Raw genomic sequence first — 25,613 nt, 5'->3', positions numbered from 1 at the left:
AGTGAAGAGAACTGATATTAAGGAAATACATATTTAAAGGGGATGCAAGTCTTAAATGTGTTTTGTCACATCTGGGTGTTAACTGAATAGTTTTTTTGGTATTATTTATTGTGTTTTGACTCTTTACTTGTGTTTCTCGGGAGACAGCAGAAATATTGATGTTTACATTTATATTCACATTCCCGGTGATATTGACTTAGGAACTCCACTATTTACTTGTAGTTTGACTCGTGTCAAAAGTTGAAAATCTCTGCAAACATCAAGATGGCTAAGGACGTGGAAAGAAACTCAATAACATTTAGAGAAGGTAATGTTAAGATCAGATTAATTCGAAGTGTGTCTCTGGGTGCGTTTGATCTACCAACGTTGTGTTTAACTGAAGCACACCCCGACTGAGTGTGCCATAGAAACTGACACATGTCATATTTTTCTACATTCACAGATTTTTGGCTAAAGTAAAAAAAAAAATCGTTGTCATTTTCTTGCCAGCTGGCAGTAATTCTTTTGCACTAATAAGAAAGATGAGCATTTTATCTTTCGCAATGTGTGGATTTCTTGAAAAATAAGTTGTGCCAAAAACGAAATGAACACTTCATTTAAACATAATGCAGAAGCATATTGTCTGTAACAATAAACGGTGGGCAAAGACAGGAAGTAAGGCACTCCTGGGATTTGAACCCAGGATCTCCTGTTTACTAGAAAGGCGCTTTAACCAACTAAGCCACAGCGCCGGCAAAGCACTGCCCTTTTTCAGCCAGTTGGACACACTGCTCTGTTATATCTTCGTTCGGTGTGCGGTGAGCCTGCTCACTGAGCAAGTTGAGAAAGGATGTGAAATGGCTTTTATCCGCCAATTTCATTAACAAGGAGCTCAATATGCTTTTGATTATCTACAGGGTGTCTAGTGCAACACAGGCGATGGACTGCTGGGATTTGGAGCCAGGATTTCCCGTTAACTAGACAGGTGCTTTAACCAACTAAGCCACGGCGCCGGCAGAATTCTCCTCTTTTACTGCCCCTTGGACACACCGCTCGGAGACACCTGCGTTCAGTAAGCTGAGTCGGCTGGCTGAGCATGTTGCCTCCTTTACATTCGGGCCCCGACACTAAGAGAAACGTACAGAAATGGCTTTTATCGGGCACTTTTCATGTCCAATGCTCTTGACATCTCCCAAGGATGACAGAGTTCATTTACGACACTTCTCCTTTCTTTCTTCTTTCTGTACTCTTTGATGAAACAAAACCAGAAATCATGTAAGGGAAAATGTCTTTTTTTCATGGAGAAAACATGCACCAGGAAATGTTGTGTTTAGAAGAAGTGAGTTAACATGAAAAGTGACCTAATTTACCGGAGCAAATGCTCACCTAGCAAGATCTGCTTTACTACAAGAGAGAAGTAGAGTGAAAGACATGAATTTTTCACGCCGCTGTGGAACAACATGCTTTTTTCTTGGAATTCTAAATCAATTAGAAATTCAGAGCGACAAATAAAGGCTTTGTCTGCTTAAAAGTGATGATTTTTTAAAACTGATAAAAATGTAGAAAACACGTTTCTCATTTAGAAATTTAAGATGGGGGTGGGGTATTACTAGTAGCGGCGCTGAACTCACCGTAGTGCAATTCATTTACGTGACGGGCTAGTGGTTTAATGGATAACGCGTCTGATTTCGGTTTATTAGATTGTCGATTCGACTTCTACCGGGGTTGTGTGATTTAAATCAGGCTCCTCAGAAATAGATGTCCGTTATGTAAATGAACCGCACCTGAAAGCAAACGGTGGGTCTGGGTTCCTTTCTTTCCTGCATGAAATAGCAAATCGTTACAAAAACAAAACACCAACTAATGTCCAATAGCGTTAGTCATTTAAGTAAACATGAATATACTGTAAGGTCTTGGTACATGGGAGTTGATTTCAACCACAATTAAAAAAGGGCAAATTATAATTACAGGCTTCAGACACTTTTTCATACAAAAGTGACCAAACACTCCCTAACTTTCAGGTTTGCTTGAACCTGTAACAGAAAGAAGGTCTGAAACTTCTATTCTCTGATGTTACTGTCTCTAAAGTCGGACGTGATGTTTCGCACATGTGCAGTGTGCCTTTTCTGTTGTCGTGTTCAAGATGATTTGCTGCATACGCTCCTGACTGGGTGTTCTGTACTGCACTGTTATTTCATTCAGATTATTTATGTGGTGGACAGATAAAACCCAACTGTGTGGTGTAATTTCCAGGTTCGGTACCAGCAGCACCTGCAAACACATCAGCTGACCTCGACATGATTTGAACACACATCCTTCTGATCAGGAGTCAGACGCGCTACCGTTGCACCACGAGGTCATTCGCCACATGTGCTTTTAATTCCCCCAAAGAGAACAATCAGCGTCCCTGAAAAATATTTTTTTCATTCTCTCCTGTGAGGAGCGCCGCTCTTCCAACGAGGGTCTCTTCTTCCCAGACCACAGATTATTCTTTCCGCCCGGCTCTCTCACAGAGAGCAGACACACCGTCCCCACTGATGTGTTTACTACATCTATAGATCTGACCCCCTACAGCCCCGATATTCCTGGACAGGATATTTACCACCAGCCTCGTGAACTTCTCATCTTGACCTCTCCCAGGAGAGAGCACAATTAACACAGAATCCTCTCTCCATTAAGCAAATAACACAAAACACTGTTTACCTGTCAAGACAGAAAACCAGGCTGCTCCAGGTGAGGCTTAAACTCACAACCTTGGCATGACTCCACTGATGATGTCATTTTACATGGCCTGAACCAGGAAAGAGTTTGGAAGTCAAGAAGTTATAGTGTTGTTTTAATACTTGCCTACTCTTTCAATTTTTCGGTCAAATCTTTTATTTGGGAGTACTTTCAATTGATGTTGATCCTTGTCCCGATGCACGATTCTGGGCCATGGTGCATCTTGAATAATGTTCTTATAGGCTTCAGTTTGGAAAAGTGCGCTCTTCAGAAGCTACCGAAACCGCTAATGGTTACATAACACTTAATGCAAAAGCAACGTTCGGGTTTGAAAAAGAATATTACTTGTTATGAATACAAACACTGTTACAGGAGGCGTGTTAGGGATATTTTAGCTTAGATCATCAATTCATCTTACATTTCTTCTCCATCTATATCAACAGCGTCATCGCTACTGAGCGCTAAAGGCAGGTCCTGGCAATACAATCTTCTTTAGAAAACATTTTTAAAACTATTTCCACTACCATACGTAAAGTAAAAGATACCGATTGCACGCAACTAATAAAATCTCTTTTCCAGGGACGTTATAGCTAGATGCAATCGAAAATGTATCAGCTTTAACATTTTCTTTTGGATCCACAGGACGATCAGCACGAGACTCAAAATATACCTGTGTTTGACTGTACAGCGTAGATTATACAGCATTTATGTTTATATTTATGTTAAAATGAAGGTAAATATATCAAAATATTTCTAAACTATTTTAGCAGAGGACGCAACAGGAGTGTAAATGATATCTCCCGCCAGCCCTTCAAAGATACTTTTCCATGGGTGAATATGGTTGTCTGGGGAGTTGCGGTGTTGATCACTATTGGACTTCCCCGGTCTCAAGTGTTGTTGTTGGACACGGGCAAAAGACTTGCATTTTCGGCAAATATAAAGAGGTTTAAGGTTTCGGCTTTAGCGGAGGCAGTGTTTACATTGACAATAATAAGAAGATCGTCCCTGGGTGGGCTTGAACCACCAACCTTTCAGTTAACAGCTGAAAGCACTCACCGATTGCGCCACAGAGACTGACGAGAGAGGCTCTACTCCATTCGCACTTTTCCGGTCAAAAAATAAACATTGCTTGCATTTTCTTGCCTGTCGGCAATATTCCTTCTGCTCTGATAGGCAAGAATTAAATTTCATTTTTCACAAGCTGTATTAATGTCTTGAAAAACAAATTGTTGCAGAAAGGAAATGCATTCATGCATTAAACTAAATCAAGCCCTACGCGGTTGTCCAAAATGGTACTTTCTGCACAAAAAGACAGGAAGAAAGGCTCAGCTGGGATGTGGAGCCAGGATCTCCAGTTAACGAGACAGGTACTTAAAGCAACTAAGCTACGGCGCCGGCAGAATTCGCCTCTTTTACAGTCGGTTGGACACACCGCTCTGAGCCATCTGCGTTCTGTAAGCGCTGAGTCTGCTGGCTGAGCAAGCGTCCTCCACCGGGGTAAAGTTACGTTGAAGTTCGAAAACAGTTTTGGCACGTTATCTCAGTGCATTGTGCCACATTAAATAAAAGCACGAGAAAAGAGATTCAGAACACAAAGCTGTGTCAGTGTTCTGTGAAAAAAGTCGGTTTGAACGTCATGGGAGCTGTTTTAATAAGCTGCTGAGTAAAGAATATTTTAATCTTCCTGCTGTCAGTAGTATTGTCAATATAGTTGACCCTTACCTGAATGAAAACAGGACATAAAGAAAGGGTTTCAGAAATCAAACAAAGCTTTATTCCCGTGCTTACAGTCTGGGTAATTGGAGACAGGGCTGTTCTGCTTCCTATGGTCATATACGGGTTTTTCACACAAAGCCGTATTGAACAGTATTTCTCGCGTTGTGAACGTCTGTACACAGCGGTCCCCGGGTTCCAGTGCGTAATTAAGCATCAATGAAAACCCGGAGGTTTTAAAAAAGATAATTAGCTCACTGATAGTTTGATGTAAAGGCTGTGGAAATATCCACAAGTCGTGGTCTTTAAAATGCATTTGGTTTGAAGGCATTCTGTGCTTCCATTGCGAAGATATCGACAAAAGAATATTCGTGCTTGGTCAAACAAATGTCATAAAAACTAAAAGTAAATGCTGAGAAAGCATTCACAATATATTTTATACACAAAGGAAGTATTCTCGCAACTCTAAGAGGTTTCGTGTAAACGCTACAGGCGTGCCAAAATCGTTTTCGAACTTCAAGCTAACTTTACCCCGGTGTCTTGCTTCGACCTTTAAAATGTTCAGTCGACTCCCACTCTTCCGAACACAATTAAAGAACCGCAAGCGAAAGGAGCACTGTGGAGTTAAGTTCAGTGGTAGACCACATGCATCGCGTGTCTGAAGCCGTTTTCAATTGTCGGTGTCTCCACTCTGGATTTCTTTCTACGATACTGTATATCTTTTCTGTGATTTCTTTCGTATGACTTCCCTCGTGTGTGAATTTCAGGACGACGCTCAAACAGACAAACTGAACGACATAGTATCTTATTACACGTATAACACAATTATTAATAAATAACACTTTTATTAATAAAAGACGTGTATTCATAAGATTGATCGTGAATAGTTGTGGTGTATGGAAAACAATTGTAATTAAATATAATAATAATAATTTTCAAGAGAGTGGTGCATAAGCTCGTTATTTAGTGACTATATTATTTCCACTACATTCAGGACAAATGTAATGTTCTGCTTAGTCCCCTACTGAGTTGCTTTAACCTGTGAAGAGGTGGTTTGTTAGTCTCCTACTTCAGTAACATCTAATGGGCAGCAGTTGTTATTTTACGTTTGTTGCAATTGAGAATAGGTTTTGTACAGAGCTGCTGACAAATTTCAGCAGCCATGATTGTTGCAGCTGACCTCAATTGGAACTGCCCTCAATGTAGTGGAAATAATATAGACACTAAGTAATGAACTTATTTACCACTCGATTGAAGATTATTGTTATTTTAAATAAAATTCCTTTCCAGACACCACAACTATTCAGAATGAATTTCATCAATAAACGGCTTTATTAATAAAAGTAGTTCAGGTGGGTAGCTGCATCAGTATGCGTAGTCTGCAGGGGAACAAGTAATAGGTTTATTTCATGCTGAACAGAGAAGAGAGAAAACAACGTTTCGGCTGTGAAGCCTTCTTCAGGTGTGAGCTTGTGTGAGCATGTTCAACTTAAGTAATTTAAAATACAACGCAAAATTGTTTAAGAACTTGACAAGCCAAAACAACAGGTCGACCGGAGTTGTACTTTAATATTTTCGTATATTTACCTTAATTTGAATTCTAAATGTTAACCTACTGTAAGTGCTGTTCAATATTATGTTATTTTGTTGTACTTTTAAAATATTTTAGCTGAGGATTACACCTTGCCAACCATCTTAAATATCTGTAAAAGAGGCTTGTTTATTTGTATAGTATTATGATAAATATCCCTCGATATTGAAGGTCAGATGAAGAATTTGAAGAAACTATCAAAGAAGCAACGGCAATAGCAGAGGATGTTGATTTTGAACCAATGTTTGTACCTCAATAATCCAGCAGTCCTCGCTTGCAAGACTTCCTCAAGATATTCGGTGTTCTATACAGAAAATTGATGTACCAAGAGGGGTGGGTCCAAGGCAGAGACTGCGGTAGAGGAGGAATAAACTCCGCACGATGACTCTGTCTAATATTCGGCCCCAAAAAGGCATCATATTCGCTATTTGAAGAAGAATCTCTTTCTGCTTTTTTATTTAAGTGTTTAGAGAAACTTCCTACAACACTACTCAAAACCTTTGCCCCTCTACTGAGCATATATTTTATTTTCCTGATATACTGTAGGAAACAGAGCAAATAAAAGAATTGCCATTTAATTACATGCAATACCAAATGCAATCTCTTACCATCTTAAGAGCAAGAGTTCACACGATAGTACAACAAAACCTGATAGTTTCCACAAAAAAGTGCCTCTTACAGGGCAAATATTCAGGAAGCCGCTATAAATTATCATCTGGTACCAATTTTTCTATGTATATCACCATTCTCTCTTGTGTGTTAGACTTTCAGCAAGGAAAAATATTTTTTTTTACGATCCAGAACCTTGAATTACAACAAAAAATTGTTTTATATATATACTATGTACCAAGATCTCTCTGTAACAAAAACAAAGCCACAATAATATTATTAGAAGAAGGAGATATGATCTCCTGGTTCTGTGGCTGAACCATATGTACTGTATATGGTTGTAGTTCTTAACCCTACTGTCACTTTCAATATTATATTATTAACCAGGAAAAAGACTTTCACCAGGTCTGTGAAAAGTAAAGCTTTATTTACAAATTTAGCCCAAAGTGATACATTCAATTTACAGTACATAAAGCATATAACAAACATATTAAAAATGACTTATGTAAGTATAAAAAGCTAGACTATATCAAAGCCAAAAAAGCCACTGAGCAGGAACGTGACTTCCAATCTGTGTGTTCAGATGTCTGCGGCAACACTCATCCAGACATGTTTATTAGACAACATGTTTATTTTGCAAAGTTCATACCCAACCATCCTGGAGTACTTCAAAACAAAAATAATTAGTCTTCTAAAAGCATTCGGGTTACATTCAGTCTTCCAAAACCTAATTTGAAAAGATGACTCATCAGTTCTGACTGAAGAGTCTAGAGTTTGAGCCTTGCTGCAGTTGCCTAGGATTAATGTAGTAAGGATTATTTTAGTCATTTTTGTCTACGTGTGAGATGTTTTTATCATTTGAACAATTCTGCTGCTTGTTCTGTTTGCTTGTATCTATCTCTGTATTTCCCCTGATGTATACACATTGTTTTTGTTGTTCAGTGCTCTGTGAAGGCAGTGTTTTTGGAAATTGCTAGATGAAATCAGGCCCGATTGATTGATCATTCTTTTATCTACATGTGCTGGAAATAAGACACATCTGTCTGTCAGCAGCAGTTAACAGGTAACCACGATCACAATGTTCAGTGCTGATCTCAGAATTGCTGGACATTAGACCTTCTGTGGCAATGCAATGTCTCTCAATTTAAAGGTATACAGTAAATGTGTAGGTCAGTCTCACAGCCTGGCAGAAACAGCAGGAGACACATTAACATGGTCTCACTAGGCCAGTGACTTTGTAATTACTGTACACTGCCCTAACCTTATAATTCTGTGGATCTTCATAATCCTCATAAGATATAGAACTGAAAACATTAAGGGAGAGAAAAAATAGTATTTTAACAGTGGCAGTGCAGGAACAAAAGGTGCATTATATTGGTTTTACTCAGTCCCAAGCTATAATCTAACACAGTCAGGCTCACACAGCTGCTTAGACTCTGACATCATCATAGTCAGTGCTGTCAACAGAGGAAGTTTCGTCTTCTGAGGGCTCTTTGGCCAGGAGACTCCGCACTCCAGGGGCAATAGGAGAGACACCTACAAGAGAAACACAGTCAGCACAAGAGGAAGACAGGCCCCAGCAAATAGATTCAGCCTGACAAGAGGAAATGGGATCTTCACTGACAGAAAAAAATGGATAAAAAACACAAGGCAATGTGATGAACAGCTAGGAGCTATGGGAGCTATTTCTAACTATTAAATCAATGTTTTCCATAGCCCGGTCTATTTGAAAACATAATAGGTTCTCCGGCAGCCATTTCTTTTTTTTGTTCACTATATTTGGCATATTTCATATATATTTTGGCAAATATTTGCTTTTGTGATGTTGTTTTTGAGAATTGCGAATTATGGATGGAGTTTGGAGCTTCTCTTAACTGAAACACTACATAAATATACCTATAAAAAGATTAATTTGCTTTATTATTTGGTACCTGGTTATGAAACACACTGTTGAAAAGCTTGGCTTGCCTTGTGTCTTGTGACATGTAGTCTGTGCTGCTGTTCTTGTTTTTCCTAATATAAATATTAGTTTATTTTGCTATTTAGAAATAGCAGTTTCTGTCTGAAGTGCTGTTGTCAGCATTATACTATTGTTTTGTTTATTACACAATAGTTTTGCTACTGTGAAAACAAACTTAATGGTGGTGTTTAGAGAATATTGGAGATTAATATGTGATATATTTAAAGAAAAGTGTTTTTAGTAATGAAAAGTGTAGTGCTGAAAGCACATATATGTGTTTAGTCACTTAGGCCTACAATGGCTGAAAAGTTAGTCAAAGAAACAAGCTTGTAGAAAAGATATAAATTAACCGAAGCATCTGTCAAGATACATGTGGCGATCAATGCTGAGAAGTTTACAATTGGCATTCTTCCCACAATTTGAAAATGTGAAATGTGAGTGAAATAAGTTAATGTCAGAATATAATACCTATTAATTGTTTAATGAAAGGATATATAGAAAATGGTAGCTGTTTTCACCTTTGTTTATAGCATATACAACCATACAAAGGTTATTTTCAAGAAAATCAGTAGTAACTAGTGGTTCCCAGTAACTAATTGATCCAGGATATTAACCAGGTAGTTCTTGAAAAAAAGCCAGGGTATCATCTTCAACAATGGCTCTATATAAAAAGTTCCACAAATCTGACAAAGTTCCACAAAAAAGACACAGTAGAAAACTTTAAAATTACAAAATATGTATTTTGTAAACAGATATTCATATCCCCAATAAAATAGAAACAAGAAACATCAAAAACAGATTAATTAGATAATGTGTCTTCCTTAAAAATTCTAAAAATGTTATATTGTTTATATTATTTGCAACAGTGTGGGAGTGGGAGGAGCCACGGCGACCACCTTTAAGTTCGACGCCCCATCTGATGGGGCAGAGGCATCAGTGTGAGGATAGCGAAAACCAAAAAAAAGGCTGGACTATCACTCTTAGCAGGGGTCCACCCTGGGGGAAAAGAAAGATCGCTTGGGACAGTGGCATCCAGACTGGACTATTCCTATTTAGTGGGATCCAGTATGGAAGAAAAGAAGAGCGAGGCCAAAACAAAAAAGAACTCAACCTGTCCCAGTAGGAGATACACGGCGGGACAGGCGAAAAGAAAAAAGAAAGTAAAACAGAGGAAAACGTGGCCTCAAATGCTGTGGTCCTTAAGCAGTCACACAGCTGTGGTTGCTAGGGCAACGCGCCACCCTTTATCCAGGGCTCCGCCTCCACACTGAACACGCCCCCAAGTAATGCCACAAACCATACATACATTACTGTAAATGTATAGCCTGTCCCAACATCCTTTTTGCTTTCAATTTAAATATAGGAGAACAGTAAATGGGATTGGGATCTAAACTTTCTTCCAATTTAAAATCTGTAGAAAACAGAATATATTAATAGAATATACTAATAGACTAATAGATGTGTTTTTTAGTCAGGACTTCATGTAACGTTTCTGAGTAGGGATTCCAGCTGGCACTCCAGGGATTGAGTAAAACCCACTCTATGTAACCTGCTTAACCTCCCACCCCCAATGTGAGCTCCCCTGACTACCACAGCCCTCACCTGAGATGGGCTCATTCTCATTGTTCTCAACATCATCGTATTCAGACTGCAGCTCATCACAGAGGAGTTTTCCTGGGAACAAGAGATCAATTAAATACAGTATGTGTTTCAGCTAGTAAATTAATTTCAACAAACACACTGCTATTTTCTTCTGCTGCTTCTTATTACTTGTGAATTTGTTTAGATTTTCTATTCTAATTTCTTTAATTACTCCGAACAACTTCAAAGTAATAAGTTGTAATAGCAAATCAAGAAAATACTGTTGTAGATAAAGAACAGAGGAAAATTTTGGAGGACAGTGTATATTGGCCACAGGACTGATGTGGACACATATCCCTGTAAGACAAGATAACAGTCTGATGATTTAAGACTTAAAAAGTTAACTCAAGATCGGAGTGGGCATTAACATGTCCAACATCATCATAATACCAAATAGCATGTTAAAAATAAGTCAATGAGCTTCTTGCATTTTTCCTACAAACACGGGCTAAATTGATTTACTGAGGTTTGCAAAACAACAAAATTGAGTTTATCCAAATCTTGATAGAGTACACATGTGTGAGTGGGCAATGTTTACCTGGGACAGGGTGCTCCTTACTATCCTCCAGATTGTCATATTCAGAAGTCAGCTCATCAGAGAGGAATCTCCCTGTGAACAGGAGGACAGACCAGTAATACCTGCAGTCAGACAGCAGCCTCCCTGTCCTCTACTGGCTGTTCCCACTAGGAGTGAACAGTAACACAGAGTTTGTGTTTCTAAGAAGAGACCGGGTGAATACTGCATTGAATTCTTTCTATTTAGCTAAACAACTGTCACGGATGTCATATGGGCCAAGTGTCACGGATGTTGGAAGGGACGAACCGTGGAATGGCAGGAGATAAAGACCCTATGCATAGCGGCTGAGTGAAGGTGAATGAGAGACCCGGAAATATATAGCCCCAGAGAGAGAGAGACACCGGAAGGACAGCAAAGCACAAGAAACTAGGGACACGAAAGGGTAGGAGTGCCCTCTGGCTGCAGAGGGCATGACAGAACCCCCCCTCCCTTTATGGGCGGCTCATAACGCCCATACAAATAAATGAGCTGCACAGCACTGGGGGGAGGAAAAACCTAATTTAACTGAAAGGAAACCTCCGGGAGTCCACGGCTGAGAGCTGCCCCCTCCTCCAGGGTATAAACCTTTATTGGGTAGAGGAAGGGGGGGTCAGGTAGAGCTCCAGAAACTTAAAACAAAGTACACAAGCACAAACCACAACAAAGATAAACATGGGAGACTAGGGAAACAAACCACAAAAAACAGATAGGAACCAAAAGTTCCGAGACACATGGGGAAGGGGCACCAGAGAGAAGGGGAAAACAGGAAGTGAAAAAATCAAAACACCAAGCAAAAACTAAAAATCAAAACACAAAAACCCCGGAAAAATACCGCCGACTGCGCAATAGGCACGTTCACATTCTATCACTGATATCAGAGTGGGCAACCCGAGGAAAGCCAGGCCGCAGCCCTCTTACAGGTACGGATGTCTGGAGTGATATCCAGCAATAAGAATAGAAGAACGGCAAAAAGGCTCACCAATCTATCGCTGATATCGGCAGAAGACAACCCGAGGAAAGCCAGGCACTAGACCGGCTCACAGGCACGCATGTCAGGAAGGTGATATCCAGCAATGAGAATGGGAGAGATAAAAAGTCTCACCACCCTATCGCTGATATCGGAGTGGACAACCCGAGGAAAGCCAGGCACACGGCCCGCTCACAGGTACGGATGACCGGAGTGATATCCAGCAATGAGGAGAGGAGGGCCAGCTCAACATTCAATCACAGATGCCGGAATGACAACCCGAAGAAAGCCAGGCCGCAGCCCGCTCACAGTCGGAATTAGCATCCCATTATTAGAATAGGAGAGCTGAGAGAAAAAAAAGCCCAGGGAGAAAAAAAAAACCTGCGGGAAAAACAAAAATGCGCCACTCGCGGGGTCCGTAGGAGGCTCAGCATTCTGTTAAGGATGTCGGAAGGGACAAACTGTGGAATGGCAGGAGAGCAGAAAAGATCTTATTCGTAGCGGCGGAATGGGAGATTAGCCCGGCTCAGCAGTTCTGGAGTCGTATAGACCAATGCCCTCAGGCAGCGGACTTGGGGCAACCTGGTGCTAGGCAGGTCTCAGGCCATCTGAATGTCAATGCTGAGTGAAGGTGAATGAGAGACCTGGAAATATATAGCCCCAGAGATAGAGACACCAGAAGGAAAGCAAAGCACAGGAAACTAGGGACAGGAAAGGGTAGGAACGCCGTCTGGCTGCAGAGGGCGTGACAACAATGATAAGTCTTTATCCTTCCCCAGGTACAGTGTCCCTAAGAGTAACTTCACTATTGCTCTGAGGTGTGAAATTGAAATGTTTTGTGTAGAAGATTGCTGTGCATCCATTGCTCGCTGAGAAAGCACATCCAGTTGGTTCACAGAGTCGGTAATGACAACCTGTGAAAACATTCTGTGTCAGTGTGTTTGTTCACTTGTTGAGACTGAAGTATTGAGTGGTCAACAGTGTGATCTCCTGTCTCCTGTACAAGAGGGGGTGCTGTCATTGCCAGTGTGTGTGTCCACTCACCTCTCCTGGCGGTGCGGTGGGCCCCCTCTACAGTCTGTTTGAATGGAATTTCTTGGTAGACATTCATGGGTTCGAATTCTGCTTCAGCTAAAGCTTTGGAAAGAACAGACAAGGGGACACACAGCTTAATGGATATCTTAAAAATATTTAATTTTTTGTTATATTTTCTTATGGGTGTTTTTAACAGAGGGAAGACAAAACCACTTGTCACTGCATAACTGCACAATGTTGCAACCAAACCGACAGCAGCTCAGAAACTACTGCTATCCCGGGACACCATAGCATTACCATGTATGATCACATTTCTTCTGAGGCTCCTATTCAAATACACTCTGGCCATTTGTTAATACGTCTGTCATCCTATCAATCAGCCACTCAGTCTTCCCATTGATCAAACATGGCATTTTGTATAAAATCCACTGGAAAGGTGCTCTGTCATTGAGATAACTGAGCTGCTACTAGAGACATGCTAGCAGTGAACCCCGAAACCTGAGGTCCAAGACCTGAGGCTAAACTGCCCAGCACCTTTGCAGTGGCTGCTTTCCCTGCCTGTTTCTGTCTTCTCTAGTTCCTGTTCACCTTCCTTAGTTCCTTCAGCCTCTGGAAAATACAGAACTCCTGTGAGACACAGCTTTCAGCAACATCCGGCAATATTTGTGAGGTTAAGTTCCTTCTTATTGTATCTTATTGAAATTAAGATACAATAAATTCTTACTTATGTATCATGCACTTTACACATTGTATATAGGGCAGAAGAGAATATTCTCAAGGATCACGATGTGAATACAAGAAAGCAGTCTAATCCATAGCCAAGCAATTAAGTAGCCATTTCAGAAACAAAGGGAAAAGAGGACACCATTAGTTGTCCTAATTTGGTAAGGTGAAGAACTTTTCAATGTGTACATAGTGAGCACACATAGAAGGCTCTGACCAATAAATGGGACCTAACATAACACTTAAACAAATGAACACACAAGAACACCCAAGAGCAACACAGTAGAGCAGAACAGAATGAAGTGAACTGTAGAAGAACCCCACACTGAAACAAAACCCAAAGTCCCGGAACCTTGGCCTGTGATCTCCCCAAACTGAAATCCCACCAAGAATCCCTGGATCATAATTTATTGTCAGGTAAAAGCTCTGTGAAAGACAGCACACATCCCAGAGCTTGACTAAATGTCTTTTGTGAAAGTCTGAACAGATCAATGTAAACCTGTTGCTGCTGCACAGGTGTGTACACCTAGTTTGGAGTCTATGACCTGGGAAGATTCTCTCAACTTGTTAGGGTGATATTTAGTTTGAAATGAAATGTGAATAGATTCTTTCTCATTGAGGTTGAGTATCATTTGATTATTAAGATATACAGTTGAACATAAACTTGCATATACAGTGTAAGGAACAGTTCTTTCCGGACCCTATGCGGACGACACAATCCGAAGAAGTGGGGAAACACTAGGAAAAAGTCATGCAGGAATACGGGGCTGAAAACAGGGGGGGGGGGGGCGTGTCCAAAGTGCGCTGGTGCACGTGGAAGGTGTGGCCGAGGCAAACAATCCAAAAGTAATCCATAGAGGGAATCCAAAAAAGCAAGAAAGTCCATAGCCAGGTGATCCATCCAAACAAGGAATTAAAAACACGAACCGGGTCGGAACCGGCGGACAAGGAACAGGAACAGAGGTTAAAACTTTAACGGGACCAGGCGCTTCCAGGTCCTGGACTCGCACGGTGCGGAAACCAGATGCAGAGCCAGGCTGAACGTCAGCACCTGGCTTTTAAGGTGGGCTGGGAAAAGGGGTCAGGTGCACAGAATTAAGTCTGAAGTGAAAGGGCTCGAGCACCCTTAAGGAGGAGGGACAATAATCGTGACATACAGTTACTTTTACATGTGTAATAAACACAAACACCATCTCAGGTTTTCACAGTTGGACTCACTCCTTACCTTTACGCAGTTTCCTGTTCTGCAGCAGCTGCCCGACTAGCAGGACCAGCAGCACAAAGACCAGAGCTCCCAACGGGAAGAAGATCACAGCCGGGACATTCCAGCCTCCTGCCTCCTGCTTTGGCTGTCTGGGTGATTTAGTGACCCCTGGTAAAGCCAGGAAAGGAGAAGAACTCAGAAGGTGAGATGTAGTGTTGGTTGAATACAAACCCTTGAAGCTTAAATCAGATGAACCCAACAGAAGGTCAACCAACCCCCTCCACCAGACCAGTAAAACTGTTAGTGTCATGCCAAGAAGAGAGAGAAAAGGTTTCTGCACTGGATATGTGAAGACGCATAAGTATGGAGAATAAGGATTATTTGGAACAGGAAAGCCTTGTAATTTACTTGTTGCTGCTGCTGGAGTAGCTGTTGTAACTGTTGTAGTTGTCAAACCTGGGGAAGAGAAAAGAAAAGCTTGTTTTAGAGAAATCAAGCATGTGGTCTAGCTGTCTGTCCAGATTTAAATCCCTTTACATTTGTCAGAGAAGTCAAGAGAATTCACAAATGGAGATCAGAGCAGGAGAACCTAGATAGGCCTGGGCTTGAATCACTTCCTGCAACTAAATTAATTGGCTTAACAAGAGCTGAATGTTGCCCCTGCTTAGAATGATCATGAAATAAAGGAAATGACATGGCAGAATATGAAACTCCTGCAGAGATAAGAATCCCTGTTTGTAATGTATTGAAAATCCTCCATCCCTCCAATCTTACCCGTACAAGTAACCCCTGCATCCTCCTTGTGCTGACAGTCAATCTGATTCAGTCCAGAGTGACAGCAGTCCCACAGGAGAAGCTCACTGCCCCTGCAGTTCACTTCGTCCAGCCAGATGGCACCACTCCCTGGTCCGAATGAGGCCTCTATTGCTGCACTCACTGCGTCCCCACAGCCCAGCTGTCTGCAGACCACCTGGGCATCCTGCAGGTCCCAGGAGTCGTCACAGACTGTCCCCCAGGAGCCCTCGTACCGCAGCTCCACCCGGCCAGAGCAGTTAGTGCCTCCAGCCAGGCGCAGAGCCTCTGATGATGAAAAACCAGAACAATGTAAGAACCTCTGATTGATTGGATGCAGACTTTAAAGGAGCGGTGCCTGTTGGATAATCATGGGGAGTGTTTGCTTTGCAACATTTGATTGAATCATCCCATGCTGAAATGATTCCGCTTCTGGGGTCACAGCAGCTGTAAACTGACCTGTGCAGTGCTGCTGAGTGGGGTCCTCAGAACAGGACCTGTGGTTGCTGGAGGCTGAAAAACAATAACATAACACTTCAGTTATTACTGCTGTACTACATTACATTACAATACATTACAATAGCAACATGTACAAGAATGAATGAGGGTTAAAATGCTGCTGACTGAAAGGTTTGCTACAGCTATAGGTGACTAGGAAGTGTCTCTTTTTTAGATAGACTTTGTGATATCTGGCAGAGTTAACATTTCTAGCTGAGATGTGGAAGATCCCCTGATTAATAATAATTTCAAATTTTAACTTGGTATACCTATGTAATTAAGTCACGGGTTAATGATTGTCAATAAGCAGTACAAAACACACCATATAAGATCACATGAAGACCACAGGGAGACAACATATTACTATGCAATATGGCATATGACTTCTAAGTGGTTAATTCTTCTTTGTGGTTAATTTGTTCATCATGATTTCTTGACCCTGGATAGGCTACAGCTCCTGTGTGACTATAAATTGGAAGAAGTGATTATAAAATGGATGGATGGAGAGATGATTTATTGAAGTCTGCTTTGATGAATTGTTAAAGCTGAAGGCAAAACTGTTTATTAAATTCTTAACATGTTCTTTGAATTGCAAAGCCTCTATTTCACTCCTTCATTAGTCTCTCATTCCACACAGTTCATATACGTTCTAGCATGGAAGAATCAATACGGACTTCTTTTATGACAGAGAAAAGCATGAGATCTTTTTACCTGAGCAGGTGATGTTAGCCACTTCCCGGTCTGTGCAGTCATTCTGACCCCAGGGGGAGGAGGGACACTGCCACAGGGTGGAGTCATGTTTGCGACAGGAGACAAAGTCCAGCCATTTGGGATCCGGGCTCAGCCTAGAGTTTGTCTCTCTGATGGTGCCCTTGTCTCCACAGCCCAGCTGTTTACAGATCACTGCAGCTGTAATGTCCGTCATGGCGTTCTGACACACACTGCCCCAGGTGCCATTGTAGTAAACCTCTACCTGTCCTGAACAGCCTGCAGACAGCCTCAGCTGCTTGTGCTCTGGGAAGAAAGTGAGAAACAGAGAAAGAAATCACTCTTACATAAACAGCTTAACCTTATTTTAATACAACAGTTAAAATTCTCAAAAACAATATTGCTCTACAATATATTTCATATTTAGGTCTGATCTGAAGCATTTATTTCAACATAGAGCCCTCAGAGTCACAAAACTTTTATGGATCAACATTTCCACACCTGTGAAAATAATGGCAAATATAATAATATAATATTTTAAGTTCTCAAAGTCTACATGTTCGTGATTTATTTCATGAAGTGGCACAATCAAATGTTGATATCCATTACAAAACATATATATATATATGTCACGTAGCACTGACAAAAAATATAAATGATCTCCAGAGTGCGTCTGTGCCAAGATTGCCTCCATCATCTGATATTCTTTCTCTCCCCACTCACTCCTGTCAGCACTGTAGGCTCCACATTGACCAAGAGTCCACTTTCACACATTACTCTCCACCTCTTCAGCCCCAGAAGCTTCAGTATGTTTTTCTGAGGTCTAAATGAAATTAGAATTTTTCCCCCAGTTTTAAATCTTCAGCAGATGGAAACATGTTTTCCTCTAGTATTTGTTGTACTTGGCTCTGTCCATTTTTCCTAAGGTCTTAATGATTTCCTAGCCCCTGCTGAAGAGACGCAACACTGCCATGCTTGACTGGTTGGTAGTGTTTACTGGGGTATGTTGGATCTGTGCTTTGTATTTAGATCAAATGTCCAAATTTAGTGTCATCTAACCTCCACACCTTTTGCTGCATTTTGTGTATCCTCAATCAATTTTTTTTGTAAATCTCTTATGGGATTTGAGATGGGTTTTTGAATTATATCCAAACTCCCTATGTTGAGGAACAGGGATATTTTTTGACTCATAGACATTTCCTCCCATTCCAGCCTCTTTTTCAATTTATTCTTTTACACCTTTGCACAGATTTCAAACATAAAAAATTGCTGTCTTACCTGAACACAGGATTCTCACGTCCTCCTTGTGTCCACAGTCGTGCTGTCCCCACCCTGCTGAGGGACATTCCCACAGAGATGACTCGTTCCCCAGACAGCCTACCTCATCCAGCCAGATGGGTCCAGTTCCCTGGCTGAAGGAGGCCAGGACTGGGGCACTGAGGGGCATCCCACACTGGAGCTGGCTGCACACCACCTGAGAGTCTGCCAGGTCCCAGGAGTCATCGCAGACTGTCCCCCAGGAGCCCCTGTGATAAACCTCCAGCCTCCCAGCACAGTCACCTCCTGCCCCAACCAGCCTGAGGGACAGCTGGTCTAGGAGCAGAGAATTAGAGGTCAGGGGTCAGAGATCAGTGCAGTACTAAGAGATCACCATGACCTGCTGTTACAGTACAAGTTGAAGATCAGCTCAGCCCACTAGGCAAAGCAGATACAGTACAAGTACAGTGGTTCTTGACTTTTGATTAATTTAATATATCTAGTACTTGTAACAGACTCCGTGTTGATCATCAGCACTATACCAGATTTGTTACTGTTGTGATCCAATGTTGAGCACAGAGTCAATAGCTTTACAGGTGACAAACTGCTGTATTCAGGTAGATGTGTTTGCTGTAGGTCCCAAAGACCCAGACTGTGTGTGTGAGACACAGAGCAAACTATAAACACACACAAATGCGCAGATTCATCAGGGATTGAACTGAGCAAAAGAGGTCAACACATGAGAGCCCTGTAGATACAGAACAGGGGCTAATTCATACCTGGTGTTTCTGAAAGAGGAACAGCTGAAGAAGGGAAACCTTTCAAACACACAGAGAGAGAAATCAGACTGTGAGCTGTGTGTGAGAGGAGCAATTTAACACCATTCATTAAACTACAATTGAAACGGATAGACAGTCTTCATTCTCTCTTTACCTGCTCCAGGTGAATCTCTGGTCATATTTGATTCTGTAAAAGAAGAAATGAGCTCATTTCAGTCCACAGGAGTGATGGTTCACCAGTGCAGTGTCAGCTGTGTGTGGGGTTGAACTGTACATAACATCTGTAATCATTGACTTTCTGAGACTCACTTTTTCAGCCTCCTGTTTAATAGGGCTCTATTAATTAAACTAATTAAACAGTTCAGGTGTTAATTACAGGATTCTGAGATCCAAGACTTTCTTTCATTTTTAGGACCGTGATCTCAATATAAATATAAAAAAGATTTTTGTCCACAGTAAATTTTTGTACCTAATCATCTGAAAGAAAATGACTATGAAAATGATTACCCCTTTAGGTAATGTTTGAGTTATATATGACAAGATTAAATTATACTCACATGCTTTAAGGAATATATTTTTGCTGGCAGCATGTAACAGAGCAGGTATTCAGTAAACCATGAAGACAGTGTGCTGCTGTGTGTAAGCAAAGAGGGTGTCACTGTGTTTTAAACACCCAATTCTCACCAGAGCATATGACTCCTGCGTCCTGTCCATGAGAGCACACTGCTCTCCCCCATGAGGAAACAGCGCAGTGTGAGAAATGGCTCTCATTGCCCCGGCACTCAAACACATCTGCCCTTACTGGTCCACTGCCCTGTCCAAACCAGGCCTGCCCTGGCACTGCTACAGCCTCCCCACAGCCCAGCTGCTGGCAGAGAACAGTGGCGTCTCTCAGGTCCCAGTAGAGATCACACACTGTGCCCCACTCCCTGTAGAGCCACTGTAACTCCACTCGGCCAGAGCAGGAGTCCGAGCCATTCATCAGCCTGAACCCTGTGTATCCTGCACAGGAGAAACAACAAGAGGAGAAGTGAGACTCCTTGTGAGGGAAAAGAGGTGTGTGTGTGGAACTGGCCACTCTTCTGGGCTCAGTTACCGGTCTATATGAACAGCCAGGAGAAAAAGGGTTTCTGTGTTTGGGCTATAGTTGGAAAGGAGGGAGAGTGAGTAGTTTTCATTAGAAACTGATTGGGTGTTTTACAGGCTAGTGGACTCAGTAGGGCTTGAGAAGATATAACTTCAACTACATCACAGGTGCTGGACAGATGAGCTATATGGTAATTTGTTTTCCAGGCTTAATGGGGTTAAAGTGAGCTGCTGAGTAACAGGACTGTCCAGGTGGACCAGGGCTGTCTGTAGGTGTTGGGAGGTACAGGTTGGGTCCTGATGTCAATTGATTCCCTGAATTGTACTGAATCATATGATTTAGCTTACTGAGAAGTGTTGAATTGCTCAGCTCTACACAGGGCAGCAGCTGATAAACTGCCTGCCCTCTCCTATGCTGACCACACACTTACAGTATCCACACAGAAAACACATGCCCCCAGACTATAACTGGGTACAATTGAAAACATACAAAAACTAAGACATGACTGGACAAGTGAAGTTGCATACAGAATTAATACATAATTAAATTATGGTGGAAGCAAAAATTGGAAATGGAAGCTGCCATTTTGCCTCTTTCCCCTATTTTACATACAAAACACTGTATAGTTTACAGAACCTGAAACTAATTCTCTGTATGACAACAGTGAATAAGAGAAAATACGTTTTCAAACTAGTAACAAACCACACTGCAGTTAGACACAGCAGAGAAAACTAGCCATGCCTTGACATAGTCAACTGCATTGTCAGCCTAAAATGACTGTTAAAAAAGGGTGAGCAGGTATCTTCTTAGCTGTTACTGTCCCAAAGTGTGAATTTGTTGTGAGAGATGTTTTACTTTTGCAAAAACAGCTTCAGATTTTACCTATCAAGGCCTGAGCCTCAGCAGTAACCCTGTGCTCTAATTCTTGTGTTTCTCCACCGATCTCCAAGCAAGAACCATCAGAAGCTATGGAGCTAAATCATAGGTTATAATAGAGAAACTTCTGGCAAGCACAAAATCTTGTAGTCTTGATATGGCCTTATAAAGTACTCAAGGCAAATTGATGCTCTCACCTGAACAAACAATGCTCACATCATTTTTGTGTGTGCAGTTCTGGTGCTGTGTGGTGGAGGTTTGACAGAAGGTCAGATGGGTTTCATTGCCCTGGCATTGGATCTCTTCGGGCCAGACAGGACCCTGCCCCTCTCCAAAGTTAGTTCCACCAAATATGGCTTTAGGAATCCCACAATGCTCTTGCCTACAAATGACTGCTGCATCCTTCCAGTCAAGGTCAGTGTCACACACTGAGCCCCAGGTCAGATCAGGCATGATCTCGACACGCCCAGAGCAGGGGTGACTGCCATTCACCAGCCTCACTCTGTAAAGATCTATATTTAAAAGTAGAAACAGATCTGCCATGAACACTATAAAACTGAAGGGAGTTAAAATAAGATTAAGTAAATATGGAGATAAAAAGCTGTCACAAAAAATAAGCTGTGAGACATTGGTTCTGTGAGTAAGATAAAAGTTGTTTAATGCAGAGGTGAAGCGTGCTGGCTTGTATGTTGAGGTGTGTTGGTGTGTGAGAAGTGAGGTGTGTTGGTGTGTCATGAAGTAAGATCTGATAGTGTGTGTTGATATGAGAAGTTATGAAACAGTGGCATCACTGAGCGGAAAGAAAACTGACTGAATTTATTCAATGAACACAAAAAGGGACAGCAAAAATTTAGTATCATTCATTATTCATTGGTTTAATAATTTATAAACTTTTTATTTCCATCACCTTGTAGAAAGTGACAGAGACAAATGGAGAAGAGCAACCAAAGCAGCTGACCCCAGGACAGTCTGGGACTAAGGCTGTGAAAAAGAAGAAGAAGAAGACCTTGTAGAAAGTGATGATTTGTAAAGGAGGGATTTTACATACAAAGGCTCATGTGCATTGATACTGTATAATGTATAATAAAGTTTACTATATATGCTTAACACCTGAGATCCAGTTCAGTGCTACAATCCAAGTTGTAAAATAATTTGAAGAAAATGGTGACCTGAATGGCTGACCTGACACAAAAAAATAAATTGAGACATATTGGTTCTGTGAGTAAGACAAAAGTTGCTGTTTGCGGAGGTGAAGTGTGCTGGTTTGTATGGTGAGGTGTGTTGGTGTGTGAGAAGTGAGGTGTGTTGGTATATTATTAGCTGAGTTTTATCATTGTGTTATCAATTTGAAGTGAATCTCTCAGCAGAGATGTGTTCAACTCACCATCATAGCAGATGAAAGGGGAAAGGACAGTGCAAAAATTATCATTCCATTTTCCCCTATTACTGTCGTCTAAGAACACAGTAGCACAGTCTTCAGTTCCACCAGCATTGTTGGGTTCACCTCTAGCCCAGTTCTGGAATGACAAGCTCTCCTGGTCTGACCATTTCCAGTCCCCCCTGTAGAGACCGATCCACACTTCATTCCCCTTCGCTGTCTCTTTGATCTTCTCATTCTCCCTCTGGTTCCTCACACTGACCAGGTCTGTGTGCCTCTCTCTACAGAATCTCTGAGCTTCTGGCCAGCTTTTTTGTTCCCAGATCAGAACGTATGTCAGCCCATTGACTGTTTTATCTGAATAGACAAAGAGTGTGTGAATATGTTAACTATTTTTGTAAAATATATGAAAAATCAATACATAATTTTTATTATTCTATAATTTTGTTTTCAAGGATCCTTAAATTCATGTCTTTAATGTTTACAAATTGAAATACTGTCATGGTTAACTCTTCATCTTTCATGTTATTGTCAGATTGTAATATGTCAAAGCTTCTTGCTACAGGTTTCTAAATTTGTGTCCTCTGCCACCAGGAGGGATCATCTCAAAAGTCTGTGACAATTGATGACACAAATATCACCTTAATTCCAACACTGCCAGAGTGTCACACCAGTGTTTAATGTTTGAAGTGGTCTGTCCTAGTCTTTGGATCCTTTCTTGGATTGGAGCTTTTCTTCCTAGGTTTTTCTTAACTTGGTTCTACTCACACAGGTCACTTGATTTTCAAACATGCTCTTCAATCTCTGTCTCCATTAATCATCAGACAATGGAGTATTCAATCTAATTAATTCTGTGTTGAACAAAGGTTAATCAGCAGTTCACTAATCAGCTAAATAAACCAGTTAAATAATCTTTAAAAAAACTATTTCTGTGAAAACTTTCATGTGGGAAGAACCGAAATTAACAAAGGAAGAGGTGGAAGGAGTGAGCTTTGAATGGGTGCATTGTGTCGGTAGGAGGAAACTGGGAAGAAGCCCTGTATTAACCAAACCCTGGCCTGTAGTGGCCCGGTTTTCGAGCTACAAAATGAAGTTGATATTAATGGAAAGAGGAAGAGAGTTAAAAAATAATCATTGATTAACCATCAATTCCCACCAGAAAGTGTGGCCAGAAGGAAAAGGCTGTACTGTACCCCATTATGAAAAGTAACCGGCAACGAGGTGTTAAAGTACGTCTCATTCTAGATAAATTATATGGATGACAAGCTTTTTAAAGATCCAAAAATTACTACATGGCTGTAAGTAGTAAAAGACCATAATCAACGTTTTTTCTTTTATTTTTTTGATAAATGGACTCTTGTAAACATAGGCATGGTTAAGTTAATCAATTTAAATAAAACTGCCTGTAATCTAGACTACATTAAACTGCTCTGGGGTCTCTGGCTAGTCTCATTTTGTCCTAAAATCAATTGGGATTGAAATTTGGGAAGATAGCCTTGCCCTCAGAGTACAATATGTTTCAAGATATGAAATGTAACAATGTCTACAAAATCACTCTTGTGCTTTTTTATGAACATTACTTTTTGAAGCTGTGAAGCTATATTAATAACGGTTAGATTTAGATACTGGTATAATAATTACCTTCGGTGAGTAAAAAGCAAGGTTTTTTTTTTCAGCTTCATGATCAGTAAGGGAAAGGTGGGGGAGGGGGGAAGGGAAGGTTGAAGGAAGGGGAATGGAGGGAGGGGGGTGGGAGCTAGAGACAGCATTTTGGAGGCAACACTTTGGTGGTCTGGATATACAACATTTTAATCTACTCTCTTACTCTTACACTGTATTTTTTATGCTTAATGGATAATTGTCTTAACCTTGTGACATGGAATGTTAAAGGTTAAAATAGTATAACCAAACACAATAAGATATTAAATAGTTTGATGAGGTTAAAAACAAAGAAATTCAATTGAAAACTGAGGATGTGCATCACATGTGTAGATATTCGGCTGGACAGGCTAATGGATCTAGAGTTTCATCAAAAACAGTGGGGTTGCCATTCTTATTCATAAACCTGCTCCCTTTTTACTCAAAAGTAAAATAGAGGATCAGAATGGTAAATTTATTTGTTTAATTGGTAAATGGAACTCCTGGTTAGTGACTTTTGTTAGTGACATGTGCATGGTCCTAATTTAGATGACCCAATATTTATTACAAAGATAGAAGAAAGATAATATAATAAGATAAGATAGAAGAAAGAAATAGTCTCAGAAAGAGACTATACTTTCTTCTCTGATAGACACAAATCCTTTTCCGTAATTGATTATTTCTTTATTTCTCAAAATATCATGCAACACACCAGGGATGCAGTTATTCATCCTAGAACCATCACTGATCATAGTCCTATACAGTTAATACTTTCACTACCTGACGTAATAACACCATTAGGAAGATGGAAAATTAATAACTCCCTACTACAAGAGGCTGATTTTAAAGGCAAGTAGAGTAGTTTATTCAAAATTTTATGGAAACCAATCTAAATTCTGTCTCTGACCCTAATATTATTTGAGAATCACTTAAGTGTTGTTTAAGGGGAGAATTCATTAGAATTGCTACTTTTCATAAAAAGCAAAGGGAGTCAAAAGAAGGTTGCCTACTCATCATAATGAAGGCTAACAGCTCAGACTGAGGTAATCAGATACAATTACAGCTACAATATAATGCGTTATTAAGGATAAAAACAGAGTTTTACATTAAGTAGAGCTCAACTTAACTTCTGTGAAGAGGGGGAAAAAGCAGGGAAAATGCTTGCAGCCAGGTTAAAAAAGAGCTGTACACAATACTACTAGCAGCATCAAGAAAAAGGATGGGTCAATTACCCAAGATCAGAAAGAAAGAAATTAAACCTTTGTTAGTTTCTTTGAAAAATGTATAGTCATCTGAAGCCTCTAGCACAGTGGAAGATATGCAGTTCTTTCTTGCAGATACAGAGCTCCCAAAATTTAGTACAGAAGAAAGAAATATTCTTGAGTCATCTCTCACTCTATCAGAAGTTAAAGAAGCCATTGCTTCCTTTTCTCACAATAAATCACCTGGACCCAATGGATTTACAGCTGAGTTCTACCAGACATTTCAGTCCATAATTAGTCCAATCTTACTGCAAATATTTAATAATATGTGGTTAACAGACAAGACCTCTTTAATAACTCTTGTACAGATGCAGCCATTCAAAATGCACGGTACAAACCTGTAACGCACACAACTACTCACGTTATACCGCGGTACGTGATTGGCTGGCCAAAGTGACGGACAGGGATACTTGTGGTGCATTGGTTGGTAGTGAAAAGATTTAATAACTTACACTCTTTACTATGCATTTTTTTAATCTGTTTAGTATTGAATATTTATATGGAATTTTACAACTAAAGGGAAATTTTAGTAGCTGAGCATAAAAAGAAGAGGAGCATAACGCATCTGATGATCATAAACGATATTAATTTAGGAACATAAACATATTGTGTAAACTGTATATGGCTGGTGTTGGTATT

At 40.7% G+C, this 25,613-nt stretch overlaps 1 protein-coding gene and 2 non-coding genes across 3 annotated transcripts; all 3 read right to left on the bottom strand.

The window, feature by feature from the left end:
- Window positions 1–657: 657 nt before the first annotated feature.
- Window positions 658–731, bottom strand: trnat-agu (transfer RNA threonine (anticodon AGU)). Its single transcript has one exon. It is a non-coding gene; the product is annotated as a tRNA-Thr (tRNA).
- Window positions 732–2,266: 1,535 nt separating this feature from the next.
- Window positions 2,267–2,338, bottom strand: trnar-ccu (transfer RNA arginine (anticodon CCU)). The gene has a single exon. It is a non-coding gene; the product is annotated as a tRNA-Arg (tRNA).
- Window positions 2,339–7,140: 4,802 nt separating this feature from the next.
- Window positions 7,141–18,912, bottom strand: LOC102691849 (antigen WC1.1-like). The gene is made up of 11 exons (XM_069198200.1): window positions 18,888–18,912; window positions 17,976–18,290; window positions 16,701–17,003; window positions 15,951–16,004; window positions 15,474–15,779; window positions 15,108–15,155; window positions 14,721–14,867; window positions 12,782–12,874; window positions 10,753–10,824; window positions 10,176–10,247; window positions 7,141–8,149 (listed from the first exon to the last, which is right to left on the bottom strand). Exons 1-11 carry the CDS (start codon window positions 18,910–18,912, stop codon window positions 8,043–8,045), a joined length of 1,542 nt encoding a protein of 513 aa, XP_069054301.1. The 3' UTR covers window positions 7,141–8,042.
- Window positions 18,913–25,613: the final 6,701 nt, after the last annotated feature.

The sequence above is a fragment of the Lepisosteus oculatus genome, chromosome 14 (assembly GCF_040954835.1).
Source record: "Lepisosteus oculatus isolate fLepOcu1 chromosome 14, fLepOcu1.hap2, whole genome shotgun sequence".
Lineage (NCBI taxonomy): Eukaryota > Metazoa > Chordata > Actinopteri > Semionotiformes > Lepisosteidae > Lepisosteus > Lepisosteus oculatus.
This window is presented reverse-complemented; position numbering and strand designations above follow the sequence as displayed.

Coding starts and splice junctions, on each gene's coding strand:
- LOC102691849 (XM_069198200.1), bottom strand. CDS start 18,912: ATGACCAGAGATTCACCTGGAGCAG. Junction 17,004..17,975: donor CGTGAGAATCCTGTGTTCAG/GTAAGACAGCAA, acceptor CTTTCTTCCCAG/AGCACAAGCAGCTGAGGCTG. Junction 15,156..15,473: donor TGCAGGGGTTACTTGTACGG/GTAAGATTGGAG, acceptor TCTCTTCCCCAG/GTTTGACAACTACAACAGTT.